The 15,788-nt window shown below is 47.8% G+C and overlaps 1 protein-coding gene across 4 annotated transcripts; it reads left to right on the top strand.

Moving 5' to 3' along the window:
* The first annotated feature begins 339 nt into the window (after positions 1-339).
* METTL1 (methyltransferase 1, tRNA methylguanosine) lies at positions 340-15,532 on the top strand. Of its 4 annotated transcripts, none has more exons than XR_007244097.1 (7): positions 340-485; positions 2,020-2,180; positions 4,735-4,919; positions 6,291-6,404; positions 8,596-8,697; positions 9,706-9,764; positions 15,021-15,144. XR_007244097.1 is itself a non-coding variant. In XM_048491852.1 (7 exons), the coding sequence occupies exons 3-7, from the start codon at positions 2,039-2,041 to the stop codon at positions 15,177-15,179; spliced, it is 702 nt and encodes a 233-aa protein (XP_048347809.1). In that variant the 5' UTR covers positions 381-485; positions 1,779-1,907; positions 2,020-2,038; the 3' UTR covers positions 15,180-15,532. The 4 variants fall into 4 exon arrangements, 3 of the variants coding, with proteins under 3 accessions (XP_048347806.1, XP_048347808.1, XP_048347809.1); XM_048491852.1 differs by lacking the exon at positions 9,706-9,764 and adding an exon at positions 1,779-1,907 and having other exon boundaries at positions 381-485; positions 15,021-15,532; XM_048491849.1 differs by lacking the exon at positions 9,706-9,764 and having other exon boundaries at positions 15,021-15,532.
* Positions 15,533-15,788: the final 256 nt, after the last annotated feature.

Genomic DNA, 15,788 nt, shown 5'->3' with positions numbered 1-15,788 from the left:
AAAACCTGGGTGGTATCATCAGAAGAGTCCCCCAAACAATCCCTGAAAGTTTGGTGCTGCTAGCCTAAATAATGCGCTTCCTGCAGGCCAAAAACCGAAAAACACTAAAAATGTTTAAAAACCCACAAACGGGTGGGCGGAGCTTCGGACATGAAGGGGGGGGTTGAACCCGAGAACTCCCCTCCCCCTTATCTACGTCCTTGAAAGGCGCCGAGATTTCCACACAGAGAGCCTTTAATGAGGGATTTCAGACTCTGCTGCGGGCCCTTTAAGGAGAGCGCCGCTTCGCCTCAACTCCTATTGGCGCTCTCCCGTGACGTCATTTCCCTGCGACTGGAGCTCACTGGATGCTCCACGTGGTTCGCGCGTTGGAAGATTCCGGTTTCTCTGGCAATGGAGGCGGTGGCGTCAGCGCCGTTGCCCCAAAAGCGCTTCTACCGACAGCGCGCCCACTCTAATCCGCTGGCGGATCACACTTTGCGCTAGTGAGTGTGGAAAGGATATGAACCCCCCCTTAGCTAATCCCTTCCTTTACCCTCGCTCTAATGCTGTGTTTCTAGGTTTCCTTCCAATGCAGTCTTCCTTTAAATCAGTCCTCCCGGATAGTGAATGACTTTCTCCCGGATCTGTTTCCGGTTTTGCATTCCTTCTCAAGCCTGCATAGCTGCTTTTCTATTCACACTTACCTTTGGGGTCGCAGCACTGTGGGATTTTGTGCTTGTAAAAATAGAATTGTGCTGTGTGTTCTTCAGTAGAGCATTATGATCAGAGAATATAAGGAACCTGCATGATACCGAACCTCTTCATTGCCTTCTCTCAGGCCCGTTCCGCATATGCAGAACAATGCACTTTCAATCCACTTTGCAGCTGGATTTCACTGTGCAGGGTAGCAAAATCCACTTGCAAACAATTGTGGAAGTGGATTGAAAGTGCAGTGTTCTGCATGTGCGGATTGCGGCCTCAGATATCTGGGGTCAAACCTAGGGCCTTCTTCATCTTCAAAGGTTGTGGTTGATCTTTGACTGTGTCCTGCCCTGCCCCATTCCGTTTCTTTGTCTTAATATTTGCTATTTATTATCTCCATGTTCATTGGAGACAGAATCGGTCTCTGCACACTCATCTTCATGGTGGAATGTGAGAAACTGCCAATGCAACCTCCAAATGTAGTAGGGCTAGCTGTCTAGAAAGTGTTCTTAATAAGATTGCAATCTGATATACTCAACTCTTCTTGGCTTCTCTGTATCTTGAGATGAATCCTTGACTATTTTCTCACACTCTGTTATCCTTGCCTAGATGCTAATGTTTATGTTTTGGAAATGATGCAGGAAATATAAAAGCCACTTTAAGCATCATGCATAACATGACATTCAACAATTTGAAAACTGGGGAATTCCAGTTACAGAATTCCAGTGCCAGATCTAGCTTGATTTTTAAGTACCCTTACAATGAAATTCTAAGCAAAGTTGATTCTTCTGAACAGTCTGGCTTAAATAGATTTTGCACAACTGTTTATAATTGCACTATGAGTATGTTCTTACTGTTAACTGTGATTTCCAGTGAAATTTGCTCACAAACAGATGTGGTTAGGAGGATTAGAAAATTAATCCCACATTTTTTCTGTGGGTCTTATACTGGGGCCAAATGCATACAATATTACTTTATGGTTTGCATGAGACACAAGTGGTTGGAATGTCTCCTGAGACACGACTCACTGGGATATTTCTGTGTCTTGAAATCATACGATGAGTAGCAGACTCTCACTCCTTGTCCCTATTAAGTTTTGAAACGATCCTTAATGAAGCTGTCAAAAGTGCATCCTCCAGAAATGCTGTTACCATCTAACTCAAAGCTTCCGCCTGCTAAGTCTCTGGGTTGATCTGTTCCAACAAAGTGGCTCCTTATGGCAGGTATGTGTTGGTTGGTAGTTTTATGAGCCAGAAGCCGCTTGGAAGTGCAACTGGGAAGTGTGTGGTGTAACTCTGCATGTTACACGAGGCTCTGTGTTTTCTTCCCTGTTAGTCCTTCCAAGCCTGAGGAAATGGATTGGTCTGAGCTGTACCCAGAATTCTTCACGTTGTTAAACAGTCGGCACGATGACTCAAAGGACATGGAAGAGGGAGCCAAGCCTTCCTGTCAAGTAGAATTTGCTGATGTTGGCTGTGGTTATGGAGGATTACTGGGTAATTTCCCCTCCCTCTCAATTATTCTAGTTTCTTATATCAAGCATTCATGTCTTCCCTCTCAACTAGCTGGCACTGTAATAAAAGCGATCACCACTAAAAAATCAATATAAAAGCAGCAGGAAAAGATAAAACATAACATTCTTGTAGTAAATAAAACCATGAAAGCTAGCAGAACATATGGTACCTTTTTTGAAACTGCTACATTGGTTGGCAGTCTGTTTCCGAGTTAAATTTGGGGTTCTGATTGTGATTCTTAAACTTCTTTATGACTTCTGGCTGACAAAATTGACAGACCTCCTTTCATCTATCCCTGTGTGCCAATTGTGATCTTCAGGTAAATCCTCTGTTGGTTATCCCATCACCTAAGGTGGCCCACTTGGCATAAACGGGGCTTCTCCATCATGGCTTCTGCTCTGTGGGATGAGTTCTCTTGAAGAAGTGAAGGGGGCTCCCTCCTTCGATAAATTCAGGACACATTTTAAAGCTTACCTGTTTGCCAGGGCATTTGAAGGAGTGTGAACGGCAGGCATCTTTTAAAGGAGGGAGGGAGAGATTTGGGGGCCTGTTATTTTATGTTGGTTTTAATTGGAATTTTTTTTTTACTATTATTATGAGCTGCCTTGAACCGTAGAAAAAGGCAAGGTGTAAATGTTTGAATGACTAAATCAATTAAATAGTAGTTAAATAGCGTCATGTAAACAAAAGAGCTGCTGTAATGGAGCAAATCAGTTGGAACCGTCTCACGAATGATGCTTTCCAGCACTTCGCATGCAGCTTGGTCTCTATGGAGAGTGGTTCCAAAGGTTGTGGAAGGGGTTTCCAAGAGCAAAGGCTGGTGAAATACTAACGCTGAAGCACTTTGAGAGCGCTTCCTTTCTCTGTAGCAAGCTTGGTCTGTAGTTGACGCATCAGAGTGTTCTCCCCTCCTTTTTTGGCTTTTATTATAGATAAAAGGTCACAAAACTGACGAAGATAAGTTAGCCTGTTGTGAGCACAACAATGAACAGTGCATATAAAACAGGTGTTTTGCCAGCAGCACCGGCTCCAGGTCAAGTACTGGATCAAGTTCGGGGTTTTAGTGTTGACTTTTAAAGCCCTAAATGGTCTGGGAACGTCGTATCTGTGGGATTGGCTCTCTTGAGATTCTCCCCAAAGAGTGTTATGCTTAGCTGGTAACAACTTATTGGCCAAAAAGTATCCCGCTGCCTTTGACCAGGTCCAGAGACTTTTTGGGTCTCTCTCAAATGAAACCTGGGCTCTGCAAGGCCTGGCTCAGTTCTGCCGGGACTGCAAGACTCACATGTTCCACCAGGCCTGTGGTGGAGGACAGAGACCATTCCATTATAGCTGTTTTCATTACCCCTTATTCTTACCCTCCTTATTTCTCACTTACAGTCAATAAAAACATCTTGGGTGCTGTGTGGTTTCCGGGCTGTATGGCCGTGTTCTAGCAGCATTCTCTCCTGACGTTTCGCCTGCATCTGTGGCTGGCATCTTCAGAGGATCTTCAGAGGATCTTCAGATCCTCTGAAGATGCCAGCCACAGATGCAGGCGAAGCGTCAGGAGAGAATGCTGCTAGAACACTGCCATACAGCCCGGAAACCACACAGCACCCAAGTGATTCCGGCCGTGAAAGCCTTCGACAATACAATAAAAACATCATTAAAAATCCCCCTCCCCTCCCCCCACCTTTCAGCTGGCATCAATGCAGGGGACCCTGGGGGTCACACATTGAAGGCCTGGGTAAAGAGGAAGGTTTTAACTAGGTGCCGAAATCCATAAAGCGTCAGTGCCTGGTGAATTCCTGCAGGAAGGCTGTTCCACAGCTTGGGGTTCCGCAGCTTGAGGCTTACCTATCATCTATGTCAGCCATTCTCAATCAGGGTTCCCTGGTACTCTGGGGTGCCGTGAGCATGTCCCAGGGGTACCGCGGCAACAGTACCGCCCCCCCTCATTTTTGTGGTGTCTCCCACCGGCGCCAGCAAGGACATGGAGCTGGCCCATGGGGCAGGGCCAGCCACAAGGTCAGCAGCCACCCCCCACCCCCCCACCCCCAGTGCTACCCTTCACCCTGGGAGGGGAAGGTGGGGGGTGTGGCAAGCAGGGGCAATGGGAGGGGAAGGTGGAGGGTGGCGGCAGGGGTCCCGTGAGATATGAAGAGTGAGGTCAAGGGTACCCTGACCTCGAAAAGGTTGGGAAACACTGATCTATGTTCTCAGACACAGCCAGGCAGATAGTCTTAAAAGCTTACAGCCAGAATGATGCAGGAAGATAATGTACATACTAACAACCTGATTATAATCACAAGTTCAGTTTATTTTAATGCATGTATGTGTATGTGCAAGACTGCAACGTTAAGGAAAGAGATGACTCGATCGCAGTGTGAGAGGAGAATGGCAAGTCCAGCAAAGGTATTCAACATGCTTCTGCAACATGAAACGCGGGGGAAATAAACTTTTTTTTTTGCATTTCCCATTCATTTGCCATGGATTTTTTTCCTCCCTGCTTGATTGCCATTTTCCTGACGCTGGTTGCTCTTCTCTACTGTAGTTGCGCTGTCTCCCTTGTTCCCCAACACCTTAATGCTGGGCCTAGAGATCCGCGTGAAGGTCTCAGATTACGTGCGAGACCGGATCCGGTCCCTGCGAGCATCCCATCCTGGGTTGTACCAGAACGTCGCCTGCATCCGCAGCAATGCCATGAAACACCTGCCCAACTTTTTCCACAAGGGACAGGTGAGTTTCCAGGGGATTGATGCCAGAAAGCGACCTCTTCCCATTTCCGAGCTCTGTGCCTGGTCAGTCACTGGCTGTGTAATGACCGTTCTGTGTTGTTTGCTGTTGGTATTTTTTGCTATTTTTTATATAATATTGTAGCCAAGAACCCCTAAGTAAATGAACAGTGAGGCCATTAAGTCCCTGTAGCCCAGGGGTTGGCAACCTTTAGCACCCAAAGAGCCATTTGGCCCCGCCTCCCCAAGCCCCACCCCCACCCCTGGTCTCTCCAAGCCCTGCCTTCAGCCAAGAGGGCGGTATAGACAGTGGCGGTGATGCCAACAACAGCAAGTTGCACTTGGGATGTGGCGAGCGTGCCTCCTTCCCCACCCCTCCCTCCCTCCCTCTCCTTTCCAGGCGCCAGACAAGGGAAGGAGGGGAAAGGATGCCGGAGGGAGGAAGGAAGGAAAGAGGGGGCGGGGAAGGAGGTGCGCTCGCCACGTCCCAAGTGCAACTTGCCATCATTGGCGTCGCAACTGCGGAGCCGCAGTACGAGGACGAAAGAGCCGCATGCGGCTCCAGAGCCGCGGTTTGCTGACCCCTGCGGTAGCCCAATACCATCTGGTCTGATGGCCTATGGCTCTTCCTGGTAACAGGCAGGGATATTTTCCCACTAAATTATCTAAAATCCCTTCAACTGAAGATGGCAGGTTTTGGGTCCGAGGCCTTCTGCTTGCAAAGGAGAAGAAGAAGAAGAGTTTGGATTTATATCCCCCCTTTCTCTCCTGCAGGAGACTCAAAGGGGCTGACAATCTCCTTGCCCTTCCCCCCTCACAACAAACACCCTGTGAGGTAGGTGGGGCTGAGAGAGCTCCCAGAAGCTGTGACTAGCCCAAGGTCACCCAGCTGGCGTTTGTGGGAGTGTACAGGCTAATCTGAATTCCCCAGATAAGCCTCCACAGCTCAGGCAGCAGAGCGGGGAATCAAACCCGGTTCCTCCAGATTTGATACACGAGCTCTTAACCTCCTACGCCACTACGCCAAAGCATGTCGGCCATCCTAAGCTACACCTGTTCCCTGGGTGGAAGGAACGGGAAGCAGCAGCTTTGCTGAAGCTGAGCGGGTCTTCTCAATGACCGGGGGGGAAGCTTTCTGGACCCCAGTCATAGCAACTGTCCCTTCTGGAGGGGAGATGAAGATATACTCGGTTGACCTGATAGTGAAGTCACTAAGGCTGCACTCCTATGTTTCCTGGGAGCGATAAAATGGGACTTAGTTTTGAGCAGACCTGCTCAGGTTTGCTCCCTGAGATTTGGGGTTGTGTTTAGACTGCAAAACACTTATCCTTTTCTTGGTGTGATGCTGGTGGAATCTTTGCACGTTTTTTTGCAGCTATGCAAGATGTTTTTCCTCTTCCCTGACCCTCACTTCAAGAAGACGAAACACAAGTGGAGAATTATCAGCACTACCTTGTTGGCGGAGTATGCCTATGTCCTGTGTGAGCAGGTAAGTGACGTGTGCTTCGGTATCTCTGGCCTCCCCAACAGGATGGGACTTAGGTATTTATTTATTTAAACGTTTATACCCCACCTTTCCCCCCTCTGGGAAATCATGCTCCTCGCCTCCATTTTATATTCACAACAATCTGATGAGGTAGGTCCGGCTCAGTCTGCGTGACTGGAATGAGCCTGGAGTCTACCAGATGCCAGTCCAGCGCTCTTGACTGCTACACCACATTGGCTTCTGCTGGCTTGTAGACTCCAGAATTATCATCATTTGCTGTATTTTACTACTGCTGTGTCTGGGATTTTGTTTGTGTGTGCGTGGACCATCATTGTTGTCTGTTCTTCACCCCTTCTGTAGAAGGAGCAGCAGTGGCGTAGTGGTTAAGAGCAGGTGCATTCTAATCTGGAGGAACCGGGTTTGAGTCCCCACTGCCGCTTGAGCTGTGGAGGCTTATCTGGGGAATTCAGATTAGTTTGTGCACTCCCACACGCCAGCTGGATGACCTTGGGCTACTCACAGCTCTTGGGAGCTCTCTCAGCCCCACCCACCTCATAGGGTGTTTGTTGTGAGGGAGGAAGGGCAAGGAGATTGTAAGCCCCTTTGAATCTTCTACAGGAGAGAAAGGGGGGATATAAATCCAAACTCCTCCTCTTCTTCCTCTTCTTCTTCTTCATTAAGAAGTCACTCTGGCTATTCTGACAGCTGAAAAGTAAGGCCACCCTAAGACCCCTTGGTGCGTATTTACCCAGGCACCCTTTCTGTTTTCAGCCAAGCTGTTCAGATCCTCAGCTGCTGAGCCAATGTAGGAAAGGTTCTTTGTAAAATTTAGTGCCTTTGGCTCAGAGATTCAGTACCAAAGACAGTGTTTGCAGATTGGCTGGTACGGTAGATTTCCGAAAGGCAGGCTGTCTGGAGAGAATTGGGGAATTTTAACAGAAGAGGGTGCTCCACTGATGGATGTCTGGCTTCAACCTCCCACGATGCCAGTGTGTCTGTACCTACTCATTTCCTGCCGAAAGGTCCCACCTGTTTGTGCCGACGCATCGCAGAGCCTAGAGAAAGAGGCTCCTCTTCATGTGTTGGGAATTTCAAATCCCAGAAGCAAGGGCAGGACGCTAATTAGTGCTAGAGGGCAAAAGATTAACTCGGTCCCTGCATTCAACCAAGGTGTGGGTTGGCAGGAGTCCTTGTAGGTAAAATGTTGCATCACACTCTCCCCCACACCCCGACTTTCCGCAGCTGCCTCCAGGGCTCTCTGGCGGCCTCAGTGTTCCGCTTCCAAGGTAAAAGAGAGAGCCCTTTTATTTATTTTTTTCTCGTGTCATCACTTTTGGGCTTGGAACCTGCAGATCTAATCTTGGCAATGAATCAGCGAGAGGCCTCGCCCAGAGCTGGGGTGAGTCACCAACAGTGCTGCCAACATCTCCCCAAAAGCGCTACTTTCCGAGGAAGAGGCTGGGGGGCAGCTATGGGCTGTCACTCTGAGGCGTTTCCTGTAACAGACGGTGGTGATGGCGGCCGTGCAAACCAGGTTGCAATAGCTGAGCTGTAGGCCACGAGAAGGCTAGGAACAATTGTTAACTTAACAAGCCTTGTTAAGTTAGGAACAATTCATTTTTGCAGAGGCGTACCAGGAGAAAATAGCTCCCGGGGCAACACCTGTGACCCTCCCAGCTAACTTACCCCCTACAGTTGGTTTCCTGGCCGCCAGCGGCATGCCTCTTATTCCCTCAGCCTTTGGTCTTCACGTTCAGAATGTTGGAGTGCTAATCCCCTCTCCTTTGTGAAACCATAGAGCTGTGGGCTGGAGAGTCTGGAGGACTCAAGATAATTAAGGAGAGGAGGCCGGCAGCAGGGGAAGGGGCGTGGGCGATTTTGCGCCCCCTCCCCATGTGGCGCCTGGGGACATGTGACCATTCATGTCCCTCTGGCAGATACGCCACTACATTTAGCTGCATCCTACCACTGAGATTCAGAAGTTTGTTTAACTGGAGATGGAGGCCATGGCTGGTGGCCACTGATGGAACTCTCCTTTCCCCTCCATTCTTTCTTTTTAGGCTGTATTACTTTTTGTTCCAGGAATATTGCCCCCTTCAATTACTGCCTCTCTGAGGAGATTTCATGGAACCTCAAAGGTGACCCTCACCTGTCCGGCACTCTTCCCCTTACAGTCTCTCTGTTGCTCACACAGGGTCTGGTGTACACCATCACGGATGTAGAAGAGGTGTACAAATGGATTGTAAAGCATTTCCAAGAGCACCCACTCTTTGAGCAAGTACCGTTAGAAGAACTGGTAAGCATGGAGGGTGAGAGAGAGGGACCCTGAAATGTATGTCACATTCTGTGCATGGCTCATAGGGTGTAGTGCAGGGGTCCCCAAACTACGGCCCCGGGGCCAAATGTGGCCCCCTGAAGGCATTTGTCCGGCCCGCCAGGCATGGCAGCGATGGCTCCATTCATGTGCAGTGGGGGCTCGAGGGAGAGGAGGAACCGGCCCCAACGGCTGTTGATTGCAATTACATGATGGCACCCCCAAATCTCCATGCATTTTCTGACCCAGAGTTGGAAACCTTACACGTGGCAACGCCTGCTCCGCCCTTCCCTCTCGGCTACTCCATGTGTTGCTCTCAGGCTTTCTGTTCCGCCTCACTCCCATTGGCATCAGCCAGGCTGGCGAATCGCTCGCTGGCTGCTAGGGAGGAAAGAACCCAGGAAGATACCTGATCCTGGGTTAGATGGAATGCTTCATTGGGAAAGTTCTGCTTTTTTTTTTTTACAGGGGAAGGTATTCCACAGCCTCCCCAACAATATTTGGAGCCCACCCTGTACTTGACATACTTTGGTCACTGTTCGAAAAATAGACCATGACAGAAAGGCTGAAAGGTGAAATCAAACATTTTACAATCATTTGTGCATAGGAATTTGTTCATAGTTTTTTTTAGTCCGGCCCTCCAACAGTCTGAGGGACAGTGTACTGGCCCCCTGTTTAAAAAGTTTGGGGACCCCTGGTGTAGTGTATATGAAAATACACCCTATTGATGCTGCTTGTTCTCTGAAGTTCTAGATTCCTGTTAGAGCTCATGGGGCCAACTGTGAGCAAGCTACAGCTGTGACCTCTTGGTATAAGACTTTTAAAAAAGTGTATCAAAAAATGACTGTGCAAAAGGAATCTACAGGCACAAACGGAATAAAGTTGACTTGAGGTTTTGGGGAGAGGCAAGATATAAATATTTTAATAAATCACAGTATTAGACAGTTTGTAAATAGTTTGGATTTATGCCCTGCCTTTCTCTCCTGTAAGGATACATGAGGCCTGCAAGCTCCTTTTCCCTCCCTCTCTCCACGCAGACGCCTTGTGAGGTAGGTGGGGCTGAAAGAGTTCTGAGTGACCCGTGATTAGCCCAATGTCACCCAGCAGGCTTCATGTGTAGGAGCAGGGAAACAAACCCAGTTCACCAGATAAGAGCCTGCCTCTCAAGTGGGGAATCAAATCAGGTTCTGCAGATTAGAGTCCGCTGCTCTTAACCACTATACCACGCTGGCTTTCTAGGGTGAACAATGATAAACATTATATATATTTAGTTAGAAGGCAAGATATTCTTTTTATTCCTCCTCACAGCAGTTAACAACGATCAGTACAGTAAATAAACTGTTTTATTACAATAATTAAAACGCATTCAAAAGTTAAACTGTAATGTATTGTATTGTTTTAAGAGTCTGCAGCTGTTGCACTGTAATTGGTAATCAGTAAGTGTGTTATATTGAGCACAGCTGCAGAGTGATTTTAGGCTATGTGTGAGTAGCAGCTATGGAATAAAGTACTATGTTTTGTTCCTCCGACTCCTGTTTCTTGAGACATGACATATTGGCGACGAGGATGGGATTAGTATACTTACTGTTCTGGAACGCATTAGTATACTTACTGTTCTGGAACGCATATACAGATCCACATATCTTGTCAAATGAGGTTATTGGGCTGAATACGTCCCTCATGTACATTTGCTATCAAGTCACAACTGACTTATGGCAACCCTGTAAGGTTTTCAAGGCAAGAGATGTTGAGAGGTGATTTGCCATTCCCTGCCTCTGCGTTGCAACCCTAGATTTCCTTGGTGGTCTTGTCAGGATCGAGGCTGAGAATGAGTGACTGGCTCAGGTTACCCAGCAACTCCCGTGGCAGAACGGGCACTTGAAGTTAGGTTTCCCAGATCTTAGTCCAACACCTCAACCTCTACACTATGTTGATTCTCAATGTACGTAGATTTCCTATATAATATTAATACTTTTATATATGAAGTGATCAATTTCATTTTTGTTCCACCCTGCCTGTAAGACATAATTATGGTTTCTCCCTTTGATATCCTGACAAAAACCTTGTGAGGTAAATTAAGCTGAGAGAGGGTGAGGGCCCAAGGCTGACCTGTAAACTTCATGGCCGAGGAGAGATTTCAGTCTATGTCTCTCTGATCTTAGTCTAACCCTGTGCTCCAAAGATCCCAAAATCTTGAATGCCATCGTGATCTTGGGTTTTTTCACAGGTTAGTAAGCAAACTTTGGCGCAATCAAATGGGCTGGGAGCAGTCCTTGCTGAAGAATAATCGCTAATTTGCCAGGTTACATTGGAAGAGTTTGGATCTGAACCCCACTTTTCTCAACTGTAAGGAGCCTCAAATCGACTTACAAACTCCTTCCCTTTCCCTCCACCCAATAGACACTTTGTGAGGTAGGTGGGGCTGAGAGAGTTCTGAGAGAACTGTGACTAGCCCAAGGTCACCCAGCAGGCTTCATGTGTAGGAGTGGGGAAATAAATCCAGTTCACCAGATTGGTCTGCCACTCATGTAGAGGAGCGAAGAATTAAACCCGCTTCTCCAGATTAGAATCCGCCGCTGTCAACCATTACACCACGCTGGTGCACCAAAGGCAGAAGATGGGTGGCACACATATTTAAACAATCACATTTAAAATCACCTTGCAAGTAAAAGTCCATGAAATTCCTAGCCCACAGTATTACTTCCTAGTTAACATCTTCGCATGCTGGTGTCAATCATTTTATGGCATAGGAGGAAAAACTCTTCCTGCAAAGCTTTCCTCACTTGATTGCCTGCAAGGCAATAGCTCTTTTCAAGCCTGATCCAAAGTTTCAAGTGTCAGGGGAAGAAACTGATAACTCAGTCTTTGGTAGACTTGCAATAGACATGAAGGAGTGGAAAAGCTAAAGAGATTAGAGAGAAAACTGCCTACAGTCTTTTCAGGGTTTATGTAATGCCGACTTTGCTGAAATTCAAAAGGCATAGTGGTATGGGTGCTGCAGAATAGTACACACGGACTGTTCCTGGGTGTTTTTTCTTAATTTTAAGTAGGGGTACCGTGTATACTCATGTATAAGTCGAATTTTTCAGCACATTTTTAATGCTGAAAAAGCTCCCCTCGACTTATATGCGGGTCATTAAATTTTTTTGTGTGTTTTTTTACTTTTGCCGGCCAGCAGGGGGCGCAGTTTTTATGCTAGCGGCACCAAAATTTCAGGGTACCCTCAGGAGACACTCCTGATGATACCAGCCAAGTTTGGTAAAGTTTGGTTCAGGGGGTTCAAAGTTATGGACCCCCAAAGGAGGTGCCCCCATTCCCCATTGTTTTCAATGGGAGCTATTAGTAGATGGGGCTACCCTTTTGAGGGTCCATAACTTTGGACCCTCTGAACCAAACTTCACCAAACCTGGCTGGTCTCATCAGGAGAGTCTCTTTATGATACCAGCCAGGTTTGGTGAAGTTTGGGTCAGGGGATCCAAAGTTATTGATCCCCAAAGGGGGTGTCCCATCCCCCATTGTTTACAATGGAAGCTAATAGTAGACTTTCCATTTCTGATAATATCCCTCTTAAAATCTAAGTTGGGTTACATTTGGACATACAGATGATGATGAGGAATCCAGTTTTGAAGGATTTTAACTCTTGTGTTTTAGCTTGGTTGCTGGTTGAGCTAAGGTTTTTGTTGATACCATATTGTTCTTGTTGACCCTCTTTCCCACTTACAGAGCCAGTTTATTGTTTTTCTTTGAAATAAATATTCAAAAACATTTAACCTACTGATGCCTCAATTGATGTAATTTTATTGGTATCTATTTTTATTTTTGAAATTTACCAGCAGCTGCTGCATTTTCCACCCTCAACTTATACGCGAGTCAATACGTTTTCCCAGTTTTTTGTGATAAAATTAGGTGCCTCGACTTATATGCGGGTCGACTTATACACGAGTATATACGGTACCATACCAAGTCTCTCCCATATACCAAATTCATCAGCCACTGTGAACAGCAACTGAAATTTTAGCAGGTCCCTCTCCACCTGTTCTTTGGTGTGTATAGCAACACAGGCTTTTGGGATTCTTCCTTTACGCATTCCAGCAAAATCCTTTAGGCATTCCTTTAGGCCCGTGATGGCGAACCTATGGCACTGGTGGCCAAGGCGGCACTCAGAGCTGTCTCTGTGGGCACGCATGCAGTTATCTCCCCCTCCCCCTTCGCGCAGCCAGAGGCGGCTGCCAGCAAACGCGTTGGAAGTCACGTTGCGCAGGCTGGCCGTGCACAAGGCGCTCTCCTACCCTGGGAGAGAGAGCGATGGGGCTTTTAGTGCCTGGGCGGCCAGGGCGGGGAGGAGAGATCTTGCAAGGTCCCTAGGCTCACGATGCCAATCCTGTTCCCACAGGATCAAAGCAAAAGTACAAAAGACAAAAGGCATTTCACACTGATAAAGAATTGAGCTAAACCAGGTCCCAATCAACTGGCAGGAAAGGGAGAGGAACATCCCTTCCCGACCCCGCTTGTCAGAATTAGGGCCATTCCGACAGAGGCAAATGTGGGACAGAGAGGTCCATTTCAAAATATTCTCCATGCTTTTATTTTTCTGTTCCTGATGCATTTTTGTGGGAAGTCAAGTGCTGTGATGACATGTGAAAGAAAAACCACAGATCAGATGGCTGCTCCACAAATTTAGCTTTCCTGAAGTTATCCCACCCCTCACACAGCATTCTTGCTTAGGATTGCCTTCCTTGACTGCCTTTTTACTTCTATTTTGTGGTGGGGGGGTATTGGGTTTCAGAAAATGAAATTTTACTTCTCCCTCCCCCCGCACCCCTCCCCCTGCCAGGCCCCCAGTGTGATAATAGTGTAATTTCAGGGAGATTATTAGCATTAAACTTCAGACCTAGTTTTGGGGAAGCAGTGTAGGTAACCCTGTTAAGCGCTGTTAAACCCCACTGATTTTCATGGGAAGAACTAAAGCACGATCCTTTACCTGGGAGTAAGCTCGGTTGCTGGCAATGGGGCTTGCTTCTGAGTAAACCCTCTTAGGACTGTGATTCACCCATTCGAAGCGTTGCACGGTTGCTTCAAAGCAAAGCCACCGAATACCACCAAGCTTACTCCCGAGTAACGCGCACCTTGGAGCCAACCATTTTTTCTAAGCTAAAACCTCAGTATTCCGGTTAAATTGCCGCGTTGGCACTTTGTGATAAATAAGTGAGTTTTGGGTTGCAGTTTGGGCCCTCGGTCTCGAAAAGGTTCGCCATCACTGGTTTAGGCATTCCAGCAAAATCCGATGAAGGGATCACGTGACTTTTCCTTTCCTTTCCTTGATGGAGTCTATCTGTTTCTGAGACCAGCAGATTCTTAAAGAAACACTATTAATTTATCATTTGGGCAATTTCTTTCTCTGAGTGGAATTTGCTTTCTGCCTGTCAGGACATTTCCCACAACAGTGATGGCGAACCTTTTTGAGGCCGAGTGCCCAAATTGCAACCCAAACCCAACTTATTTATCGCAAAGTGCCAACACGGCCATTTAACCTGAATGCTGAGGTTTTAGTTTAGAAAAAAATGGTTGGCTTTCTCTTCCTCCGCCCCACCCGCTCGAGCAGGGGCCAGCCTGTTATAGCCTCCAGCAAGTCCCGCGCGCACCGCTCTGTGCCTCTCTAGCATTTCTGCCTCTTATGCGCGCCCCCCCCCCTCGGGCAGCAGCCACCTGGAGCACAGGTACCAGGCCCGTCAGCCGAGTCCTCCCTGCTCACCACGGTGCGTGCACTTCATGCTCAGTGGCCCAGGCCAGCCTAGGGGTATGTGTGTGTGGGGGGTGATTTTCCGCCCCCCACATGACGAACTCCGTGTGTGCGTGCCCACAGAGAGGGCTCCGAGTGCCACCTCTGGCGCCCGTGCCATAGGTTCGCCATCACTGTCCTACGACATGGGGGTAGGCCATAGGAAGGTGGTGGTAGAACTTTCACTTTGGGGGCTCTTTTCATTGCAGTCCCCCTGCTAGGTTGCAGCCAGTGGTGTAGCTACAACGGGAACATCAGGGGCAAACACCCTGGGTGGCCCCCGTTGAGTCACGGGGGGAGGGAGGGTGGAAAACTCTGAGTCTGCCCTGGGCTCCATTTTCCCTAGCTATGTCCCTGGTTACAGCTCTTCTCCTTAGATTCCCTTTTCCTGTTGGGAAGAACTCAACTTGATTGGCAAATTATTAGATACTGAGTGTTTGTTACCTGACCCTTGAGAGTACAAGGAGAATGTTGATTGGCTTCCATCTGTATATGCTGCAACCTAATTGCATGTTTCTCCTAACAGGCGAGTGACCCTATTGTTGATCTCTTGGGTACCTCAACTGAAGAAGGGAAGAAAGTTCAGAGGAATGGAGGCAAAACCTTCCCGGCTGTCTTCCGACGCATTGCAGACAAAGCCCTGAAGGAGCTGCTGGGTGCAACACAGGAAGTGGCTGGAACGTGACTGGGGGAATTTCCTGAGCCCTGATGAGATCCACGTTGACCATGCCTTCCTCACAGCGATGGCGAGACGAGTTACAGCAACCATGGAAAGCACTTAATGTGTATCCCCATAGCCAAGTCAACTATCTATAAATATAGAGGGGAAATCCCTTCAGGAAAACACTGTGTTGGGGTTGCATGGATTTCTTTGGTGTTTATTTTGCCTGTAGCAGGGGCACGATGCATCACTAGTGCCATCGTAGCTAAACTTCAAGTGTCACAAGCATAGAGTGGGCTCAGTGATTATATGGAGTTCCCCACCTGACAACATCTGTTGTCACTTTATTTTTTAAATAAATAATACTATAAGACTGACTCTTGAGTTACTTATTCTAGTTAAGTCTGCGCTCCAGTGCAGCATTTTAGTAAGAATGCACCTTGGCGGTTCTGTAGGCTGTGGGTGCACCTGTAAGTCTTAGTAATCAGAGCCTCTCCCTGCTTTCCTACTCATCAGGTACATGGCAGAGGGTAAGGGCAAGTCACACCTGTACCTGCTTCTCCAGGACAGTGCCAATTCGAAACCTCCGGGGACTTGGAGAGGGCGTTCTGCCGCAATGAGAACGGGCGCTGT

The sequence above is a fragment of the Sphaerodactylus townsendi genome, linkage group LG03, assembly GCF_021028975.2.
Source record: "Sphaerodactylus townsendi isolate TG3544 linkage group LG03, MPM_Stown_v2.3, whole genome shotgun sequence".
NCBI lineage: Eukaryota > Metazoa > Chordata > Lepidosauria > Squamata > Sphaerodactylidae > Sphaerodactylus > Sphaerodactylus townsendi.
This window is presented reverse-complemented; position numbering and strand designations above follow the sequence as displayed.